General features: G+C 48.0%; 1 protein-coding gene across 2 annotated transcripts; it reads right to left on the bottom strand.

Annotated features, from left to right (window-relative positions):
* Positions 1-1,092: 1,092 nt before the first annotated feature.
* Positions 1,093-9,693, bottom strand: g3bp1 (GTPase activating protein (SH3 domain) binding protein 1). Of its 2 annotated transcripts, XM_085471725.1 has the most exons (13): positions 9,496-9,693; positions 8,148-8,305; positions 5,144-5,260; positions 4,859-4,940; positions 4,411-4,584; positions 4,223-4,313; positions 3,906-3,999; positions 3,459-3,708; positions 3,274-3,378; positions 2,783-2,900; positions 2,471-2,596; positions 2,281-2,390; positions 1,093-2,185 (listed from the first exon to the last, which is right to left on the bottom strand). In XM_085471725.1, exons 3-13 carry the CDS (start codon positions 5,236-5,238, stop codon positions 1,937-1,939), a joined length of 1,494 nt encoding a protein of 497 aa, XP_085327851.1. In that variant the 5' UTR covers positions 5,239-5,260; positions 8,148-8,305; positions 9,496-9,693; the 3' UTR covers positions 1,093-1,936. The 2 variants fall into 2 exon arrangements, with proteins under 2 accessions (XP_085327851.1, XP_085327843.1); XM_085471717.1 differs by lacking the exon at positions 8,148-8,305.
* Between the last annotated feature and the right edge of the window lie 573 nt (positions 9,694-10,266).

A 10,266-nucleotide genomic window follows, 5' to 3' on the forward strand; every position in this document is an offset into this window, starting at 1 on the left:
CGTCTGTTATTCACATCTTTATTACAAACAAGTTGGACGATGACGTCGTGTTGTTCAGAGGTGGTGTGAGGAGAGCGGACTCGTTAAAGCAGCCCAGGTCAAACCGGTCAGTACAGAAATGGATACTGCTGTTCACACTGCCACTGTGACTTCCTGTCGTTGTGATGGCGACCATCACCTGATCACCTGTGGAGGGACTTGTGATGAAATGTATGGAGAGGTTTTACCTGTCGATGACCACGGCCTTTCACAGTGAACTGCATGTATTGCTGTTACCGCCATGACTGATGAAACCTTGCTTTCATAAACCAGCGTTAACCTGCTCTCCTTCTTTTGTCCCTAGCTGGCAGTCGGTAGGGGAGGTCATCCACGAAGCCAATATGTCTCTGTGGGTGTCGTAGGGTTTCCATCTTGGTCAACAATGCACTTCCAGACCTTGACCTTTGCTTGCTTTAAGGGTTAGATGTTGTCGTTTAAGATAGTCTTCAATTTGCTCGATCCAAGTCTTCTTGGGGGCGATGATTGCTCATGCAGCAGACGCGGCCAAACCAAAAAAGCTCTTCTATCGAGGGCTGCTGGTGACATTGACTATGTATCGCGCTGTTGCTGCGCCGGTCACAGAGGGATGCTCGGAGAATCTGACGCAAACGGCACATTTGGAAGAACTCGAGCTTGTTGAGTTCGGGCTTGAGGATGACCCAGATCTCTGATCCATAGAGAAGAATTACAAGTGTGTGGTACAGGCGGATTTTGGTAATCAGGGTGAAGTTCGTCTTCCTCCAGACGCACCATTGGAGGGAGCCGAATGCCGCTGCTGCTGTGTTAACCAGCTGGTCAAATGAACATTGTCACACATGTCCATAGACCTTGGCCTTGTTATGGTTTAAATGAATAATTTATAGTTTCTGGATTAAGTGAAGATAAAACTCACTTTTTTTTAAAAAATCAATTAAAGGCATAAAAAGAAAAAGATCAGTATTAAAGCGTCGCCTGCTTAAAGCATCCATGTTCCTGGACACGTGCTGCCTTCCTCAAACACATTTAACTCCCCGTGCATCCGTCCACAGACTGAAAACAAGCTCTGAAACAACGTTCAAAACAGTAATTCACTTTAATTTAGTTCTCTCGTTGGCCGGTGAGCTCGCTTTAAACATGACAAATGAAGTGCATCGGTAGAAGCCTAACAACGGGTTTGGAAACATGCTCCATTCAGACACGTCTGTCAATCCACATATTACAAGCCAACATTATTATTACTCAAATAAAACCACTATAGTTCAGCTCTTGACCTGATAGAAAAAAAATAAGACAGATCCATCGCTAGATACAATGGTGGCAGCAATACACAGGATTGCCCAAGCAGTAAAGTACACGTTCCTTTAAGAAACAGGGAGAGAACGCGAAAAACAACACCTAACCTCTGGGTTCATTATCCCCAATTCAAGTAGTATTTACCCTTTTTTATGTGTTTGCATGTTTTGATTTGTTTAATAAATTCAAGTTCAGCATGAAAAACAACAAGAGTCCAAATAATACGTGTTGGTGGAGTTCAAAGAAGAAGAGGAGGAGGAGACGATGGGAGAAATGAGTGCGACGTCCTCAAATCAGGAGGTGAGGGGGAGGAGAAGGCTGGAGTGGAGGGCATCCGGGGAGGAGGAAGAGGCAGCCATCTTCAGGAGAGACACATGCTGCTGAAATCAGCAGGAAGGAGCGGGCAGAGCTCTCGACTAAACCTGCGTTGATTACTGAAACCTGTTTTGACGCTCATGCACCAGGAGGGAAATGACGAGGAACCACGACCGCACAGAGTTCCTCGCTTTTCCTTCCCAGGAGCGGAGCAGAGAATTTGGCCGTGTCCAATCAGCTCCTGCTGCGGCAGGCACACACCTGCTCAGGTAAATGACAGTAATGAACTCAGGTTCAGAGGCCGGGAGCCTCACTGGCGGGGGGCAGGGTAGCGTCCCTCGCTGGGTCCGGCGCCCCGTCCGGAGCCAAAGCTGGGTTTCTGTGACGTGCCTCCGCGGGCAGAGGGGCCCCGGGGTCCCCCGCTGCCCCCAACCCGCTCTCTGGGCCCGCCGGGGCCGCCGGGGCCCCGAGGCCTGGCGTCCCGCCTGTCGCCCTCTCTGGCTGACCGGGTTTTCTTCTCCTCCACGTTCAGGCGTACGTCGCCTCGGAACTTGATGGGCTGAAGGAGAAAAGAGGCATTAAGGCGGTTGTCACGGGCCAAGACACAAACAGCTGAGCGTGAAGCTCCTCGGCTGAAAGCATCAAAAAGCTCACCCTGTTACTGAGAATCTTCTGGACGGGCTCAGAGTCGTCAAACACCACAAAGCCAAAGTTTGGAAGCTTCCCTCCGCTGTTGATCCTGAGCTCCAGGACCGTCCCGTACTCTGAAAGACGCGGTAAAAACAGTCAGATTTTACACCTACAAACAAAAGAAAAAACAAAAGTTTCACACAACCCAACTCACGCTCAAAGAACTCCTTCAGTTCGTTCTTGTCCACGTCGTGAGGCACATTCCCCACAAAGAGTTGGTGTGCGTCGGGATACCGGACCACCCGGCGCCCCTCCGACTCACCCTGCTCTCCTTCTCGAGCTGAGACAAACAAGAAGAGTCCTTTTCAGATACAGCTTCTCTGTGTTCAGCAAAAATAACAAATCCAAACACATCGAGGAGACCCCGCTGTCACAAATCAGCCAGGGACATCTTTGCAGCCGAGGTGCTTCGTGATGTTACCTCTGGTTTACAATAAAGGCCTGCTGCTGACGGGACTATGCGTACCTGGTCTGGGGCCTCTGTGAGTAGGCGGAGGACCTCCCGGCCTCTGTTCCCTTGACCTCTGGTCTCTCTGTGGTCTCTGTGCTGGTGTCTGGGACTCTGACTTCACTTCAGCTCTGGGCTATAAGAGTCGAAACGCATTTTAAAACAAAAAGTTTGTTTTCTGGACTCGAGGCTCTGATTATCATCACAAACGTGCTGCTGGCAGAAGCTAGCTCTCAGAGCTCTGCCATCATCTTCTCAGTGTTACCCAAGAGAAGCGATTGCATCATAAACTGAGATTAAATCTGCTTTTAAAATAGTGACACCTGCTGCCAAAGAGTAAAAGGACAGCCATTTCCAGAAAAATGTTGAGAAATCAAAGTCTTTGTGTGAGACTTTATCATATTTGCTAATATTTGACATGAATGTTCATTCAGAGCATCACGGCACTTCTGAACCCACACCTGCGACATAAAGCCTGAGCAGGGTTCTGAGGGAGAACAGGGACTCACCGGTGCTGTGGGGGTGACTTTGACGACATGGGGAGGGATTCCTGAGACAGGGACAGCCCCGCTGGGAGGGAGGTTCTTACTGGTGACCAACGCCCAGGAGAACGGCTGCAAGACAAAGGAAAGAAATCAGATCCTCGTGTTTGCCACTTAACCCAATTCATAAACGCCGCCACACAACCACCTACCCTGTTTTCCTCCGGGGCGGCGGGGGCGGGCTCGGCAGGTGCAGCGACAGCTTCTGTAGCGGATGGTGTGGCGGTGGCAGGGCTTTTCTCTGTCTGCTCGTCACCTGTGTGCACGTCTGTCTGCGTGTCCGGCTTCGTCTCGGGCTTCAGCTCCACCGCCACTGCCTCGGCCTCCTTCTCTGCTTCCTGCTCTGGCTCTGGGCTTGCCGCCACCGCTTCCTCCTCGTCACCAGGAACGGCTGGCTCTGAACTGGAAGCAAAGAAGAGAGAAGTTCACTTCACTGAAAACGCTACTTGTGGCAGTTTGCTTTAGAACTCCAGTAAATAAAACTGTGACATCATCTTCCTCTTCCACAACCCGGGTGCAGCTGTGTTCTGTGCGTTTAAATATTCAAGTTTAAACCTCGACAAGAACGCGAGACTCTTCAGCGCGCTTCGATCACATACCAAGCTGCTGGGTCGTAGAAAGGAGCCGACTCCTCGGGAGCCACGTCAGGGGAGGGAACCCTCTCCTCCAGCTCCTCCACCTCGTCCTCGGACTCTGAAAACCAAAACACGTACGTAACATTAAATATCTGCGCGAGACTGCGGCTGTACTAACAGCAGCAACGCTAAACTTCCTCCACCTCTGCTCTGAAAACACTCGACTCACTACCCGAATATTTTCATCCCCATTTAACCGATCAGACATGTTCAGGATTTCTTAATCTGATCTCTGAAAGAGTCATGAATCACAACAAAAACAGAACTAGATGTGTTCTCACCCTCAGGCGGCTCAGAGTCGGAGTCGCCGAACACTTCGTCCTGGTAACGGAACACGTCGTTGTGGACGTAGAATTTGTTTGCAACGGTTCCCTGAAGGAAAGGAAAACCCATCAATCAACACTTTCTACTGCGGGTTCATGTCACAGATCACATGATAACAGGCTGAAGGCCCGATGGAAGAACTGACCTCGGGCGCCAGCACGAAGGTCTGCATGAATTTCCTCATGGGCTGCATGTTGTTGGACAGCTCGCCCATCACCTGCACCACCACGCCCTCATTCAGGGTGGCGTGAGCGTCCACGTGTCTGATCTTGGTGTGACAATCTCGGAAGCTCAGAGCCATCACCCTCTTATGGATCTCCTGGAAAAGAGAACAGACAGGCTGAGTCAGACTTCCCGCGCCCAAACCTAAAAGCTATGAACTCAAACCAACTTCACGCTTGTGGTCAGACGTCAATCAGAGGACGCCACCTCGTTCAGCTTATCATTCAGGATGGGCCAGCCTCGTCTGAAATTAGCCTGCGTGTGTGTGTTTTAATGTAAGCTGTAACTATAACCTATTACTTTGTAGTACAGTTACATCCTTCTAGCTCTTTGGAATTGACCTTAAAGCTACAGCCTGCCACTTTACTTACAGATTGTCCGTAAACGGCCTCCGCCGGTTTGCCGTTGCTGTCCAGGCCACCGTGCACGTAGGATGAGTTCTTTCCATAAAACCTGAGTGCAAACAGCAGAGACGGATTTAGTGTGTGCAGGAAGACATTTACAAAGACAGCGGGCGAGCGCGTGACGCTTCAGTCACTCCCTCGTATGCTGACAAGAATTTCACTCGCATGTACTGTACCAGTGTACCTGCACATGTGATGTGACAATAAAAGTGATTTGATTTGATTTGACAGACAAACAGCTGCCGGCTGTACCTGTGCAGGTAGTCGGGGGCCTGGTTCAGGAGTGTGTAATACTGTCGGACAAACTCTCGCCCGACCAGCTGGGCACTTGGCTTCTCCATCACCATTTCTTTGGTCAACTTGAAATCTCTGCAGAGAGAAAGAGCAGGCTGAGATCAGCAACAGGCCAAATGATATCACTACAAACAAAGAAAGCTCCGCTCATCCCGACAGCTGTGAACAAATTCATCATGGACGTTTTAGTGCCACAAACATGGAGACATGAGGACTGCACAGACTGAGAAATCTGCTCAATGAAGTCATTCTGAGCTCAGTAGTCTCTTAAACATTGATCATTCAGAGCAGCAGACCCCGTGGGGTAGAGGAACTTTGTTTCAGGTGCTGATGAGCTGCTCATGCAGACCGACTCATCGCGTTTCAGCCTCGGCCTCTACGTGTTTGTGACGCCTGTATTCAGCAGAGCTGACCCATTCTGCCTCGTCTGTGTGCACCGATGTGAAAACGGCCCTGGAGACGATTTTCACAGGGCGTGGACACTAACCCACAGAATTAGCAGAAAATGTAAAAAGAAAAAAAAAAGAAAAAATTCGGGACGATAAGTGTCTTACATTGGGATATGAGATTTTGGTCATATCGCACAGCCCTACTTTCTGACACACCTTAATTTATGCTGAAAGTCTTATTAAAAAACTGTTTCTTCTGTGGCAGATAGCACATCGTCCACGGGAAACTGCACAAACGTTGACTATGTTTTGGAATGGTTGCAGACTATGGCTTGTTCAGATGTGTTCTACCTTTCCTGTACTATGACAACTATGATGCAAACAGGCGTCAGAAGCAGGAAGCTTGCTGCGCTCCACAGACACGCCTGGCATGCTCAGACAGACCTGCATACTTTCCCTGTTTCTTGAACATTTGCAGTTTTTAAAATGAGACCCGCTCAGGATTTTTCCACAGAAAGCTGCAGGGCTCGTCAGACTCGATGGATTGCCTGCTTCGTGCCTCTACTGGTAGATTTTCTCACTGTAGCAACATGAATGGAGTCTATAAGGAAGACTGGAAAAAGTCATTTCTGCTGTGAATTCCTCAACAATCAATCCCAAGGTCCTTCTTTCACGCTGAATGGAAATGAACCACAGGAAACAACCAGCTGGGTCACTTTACTGTGACAGAAAGAGCTGGTGGCTTTTATTTGAGAGTCTCTGCTAAAAACATTTCCAGGGTATCCACCTGTGAAGCTGGCAGCCTGCTTGGCCTCCTCGTCGGGATATTTTTAGACAGAAACCACGGCTGCTACATGAGCTACTCGCCGACTCTACCCGCTAACCTCTCTCAGTGTAAAACTCCAACAATAGGACAAAGAAAGCGCAACACGGACAATGTGTTAGCATCTAATGTTTATTTCAGTAACAGTTTTGGCTTTAATCCGTGTTCTGTTGTCCAATATCTATTTAATGTTTTTTTAGGTTTAATAAATCAACAAAGTCTGAGTAATGATATTAAATAAACCTGATTTCAACATCAACTGAAACAACGGTGATGAACATCTGTTATGATATCCTGTGTATCGAGCAGCTGCTGTTCTAAGCCCAGTTAGCCTTACCGAACCAAGAACTACAACCTGCAGTTCCTATAGCATCCAGCAGGGGCTCCAGCAGCAACTCAGTTAAAATGAACATGTTTACAGCCTGAAACAAACTAGTTTGTGGTCTCTATAGACGAGTTCTACCTTTATAAAAGCTGTTCCAACTGGACTAGGGTTTGCATTATTAGGGGCGTGGCCTCTGACAGGTGGTGGTGACACAGGTGGCCAGCACAAACATCCTAAATCACAATTCATGTTGATCTGAACTTTGTTGCTTTGAACTGTACACAGTGTGCAGACTGTCCAACTTGAGTAAAATCAAACAAAAATCAAAGTACTACAAGTATTACATTTGGAAGGTTGTGCAGATTACACCGGCCAACGAGTATTTTGCTGCTGGGCTTCGTTCAGCTGTGCTTTCATGAATTTCGATTCCAGATTTCAAATTTTAAAAAATGTTTTCTTCAAACAAGCCTAGTTTTTTTTTTAGCTGACTTAAACAAAAAAATAATAAATAAAAATAAAAAGACGGTAAGGTATTTCAGTGTTTAACAAGTTTGCTCTCCAGAAAAGTGAAGGCAGAATAAAAGGAGGTGTATTTGTTGCCCCTGAACTGAACTGATACTGAATCCGCAGCACACAAAACACTCGTGGACGCAGAGTGAAAGCAGAGAATCACAAATCGTGAGTGTGAAACAGCTCATCAGATGATTCAAGACTCATGTTTCTGTCAACAAGCACAGGGAAAGATTTCATCAAGACATAAATGTGACCGAAGACCGATATCAGGGAAAATGTAATCCAGGCATGACGGTGACTGCTGCTGGTCATCGCAGAGCGACAGATGTAATGAAGCGCTAGTGACTCATATACTTTTAATCTCTTTTATTTAAATAAATTGATAGAAATTTTCTTTAATGCATCTCTCGCTTGTTTCCCAAAACCAGTGAAGGCACAATGGTCTCCTACTCCCACACCCCAACATCTTTCTCCATCTCTATCCCAGCATCATCATCTGTTTCACTACACCAGTGGTAGGCAACTCCAGGCCTCAAGGGCCAGTGTCCTGCAGGTTTTAGATGTGTTGTTGATCCAACACAGCTGATTCAAATGGCTAAATGACCTCCTCAACAGTTCTCCAGAGGCCTGGTAATGAACTAATCATTTGATTCAGGTGTGTTGACCCAGGGTGAGATCTAAAACCTGCAGGACACTGGCCCTTGAGGCCTGGAGTTGCCTACCCATGCATTACAACTAGGAACCTCCTCTGAGATTTTCCTCTTGTCCTCCCACCTAGCAGCTCCATCTTCATCCTTTGCCCAGTGTATCCACTCTCCCTCGATTTTGAGCCATCCCTCTGATTGACTCATTTCTAATCCTATAAAACTTGATGCTTAAGATTAAACCTATCTTAGGTGAGCTTAACCATACCTTGGATATCCTGCTCGAGCATGCTTCCTGGTCTTTATACAATACCGTCTGCAGGCATCCCTGGATGTTTCATGTCTGCTGTTACTGGAAATGTGAAACCTGAAGTGCTCTTTACCTGGGTCTTCATTGGCCTACAACAGGAATCTGAGGCCTGCAAGCTGATGTAGGTATAGCTGATTCACATACAGTTAAGGTAAAGAGTCAAATGTATGTAACACAAGTCTGTTCTCTGCCCATTTTCATGTCTTTGGACATTTGATAAACTTTAAATCCATTTTGGGTTAATTAATTAACCCCTGCACTCCTACAGTTTGTCTTCCTTCTCCTTACCCCCTGGGCTAGCCAAGGAAGATGGCCGCCTTCCCTCAGCCTGCTGTTGAAGGTGTCTTCTTGTTAGAGAGAATTTAGCCCTCTGCTAACACCGGGAGTACACGGGATCACTGGCCTTCACGCTACCTTCCACCGAAAAGTGCTGTGCAGATAAATGTGCACACCTGTACACACAGCACGAGCCATCTGTTGCTGTGACACACCGCCCAGCCCTCCCTGGTCCACCAGGCTTTAAGGTGGACTAGCCCAGCTAGCCTAAAAACGTGCCCCAATGCTTCCAGCTGGCTCTAGCTTATCGATCCGGGCTCCGCGTGAAGGACCGCGCTTGCACGCACACAAAGGCCGCGGCGTGCCCGCTGCTTGGAGCCGCTCACCGGCTTACACGCGACCCTCAGTGGACTGCCCCATCGATAACCGGGTTCACATGGCACGCTAGACGGCCCTCTCCGGAGCCAAGCTGTGGAAACTGAGCGAACACACGGCTCCCAAAGCGAGGCAGGGCGAGCGGCGGCCGCAGCACGTGTCCCGGCCGGCCACCCCTCCGCTGCTGCCGGAGAGAGCCCTGCTAGCAGCTCCGAACCGGGACCGAAGGGTGAACCAAACACGAAATTGATCTTTAAACTATTTAAATTAACATGTAGGGATTAAACGACAAAACGGAGCGGTAAAAGAGGCAGTAACGACCAAGCCACGGCTAAAAGAGAGCTACATGTGGGGGATGGCTATATCCTGGAGACCAAACAATCAAGCCGGTAGCTGCATTTCGACTTTTTCACGCAATAACAGTTATTACACCATCCGATGGCATTTCAAAATACTCAAATATTGTAATGTATAGGTAATACACGATTATATAATTATACTCTAGTTACAATGTCATTAGGGTTGCTAACAGCAACTCCCCTTCTACACCAGGCTGTAGACGCGGCCTGGAAGAGCGATCCAGTTAATAAAAAAACACAAGTATAAACTAATCGCACACTAATGTTGGATTAGATTACAGAGCAGAGTAACTTACCGCCTGGTGAATTATTTTGGGCAAAACTGCGCTTTACAAACAGGAAGTGTCTAAGAGTCACAGCAGCGGCTGCCTGAACGCTAACGGCTTCACAACGTGCCGAAATGCTTAGTACCGGCCTCGGTTCCACAACCGAACGTGCTATTCTGCCCGCCTACGCGACGGCTACTCAATCATATTCACGCTCCGCGACTCATTCACCAATAGTTGAACGTGACTGCAACGGCCCCTTACGTACAGCCAATCCGGAAGCGTCTCCTCGCTGCCTGGGTTCACGGAGCGTGCCAATAACGTCACAGTGTCAGTTGACGGTACGATGGTTTCGTGAACAGGCGACTGCCGTTTTTGTTGTTAGCTCGCAGTGTACCGTTGCTTACCCCCGCCTGGGGGCGACAAAGGCTTTTGTTGTCCAACCTGGGAGCGAATGAGTCATCCAATCATGCGGATTTTAATTCATTTTAAGCGGCTTAATGTGATAAAAGGAGGCCGTGGGACCGAGATGTGGGCTTCACTCCTTTCAGATCAGAAGAAGCTGGATGCAGCCTGCTTTAGGACTGTTAAACAAACTAATCCAAACTCAAGATCCAGTGAGGGGCTTTTTCTGCAGCCATAAACCTCATCTCACCGATACAAGTGCAGAGTTTCTTTATTTATCATTTTCTGTTCTGTGTCGGTTATAATTTTAATAAACATGAGCAAAAGAGAGAGGAAGACACCATAAAATGAGCTGACAGCTGGACATCGACTTGTTTTTTTTTTTTTGTTTTTTGT

This window comes from Copadichromis virginalis, linkage group LG2, assembly GCF_057382275.1.
Source record: "Copadichromis virginalis isolate Kocher_CV1m ecotype Utaka linkage group LG2, C_Virginalis_male_GT1.1, whole genome shotgun sequence".
NCBI lineage: Eukaryota > Metazoa > Chordata > Actinopteri > Cichliformes > Cichlidae > Copadichromis > Copadichromis virginalis.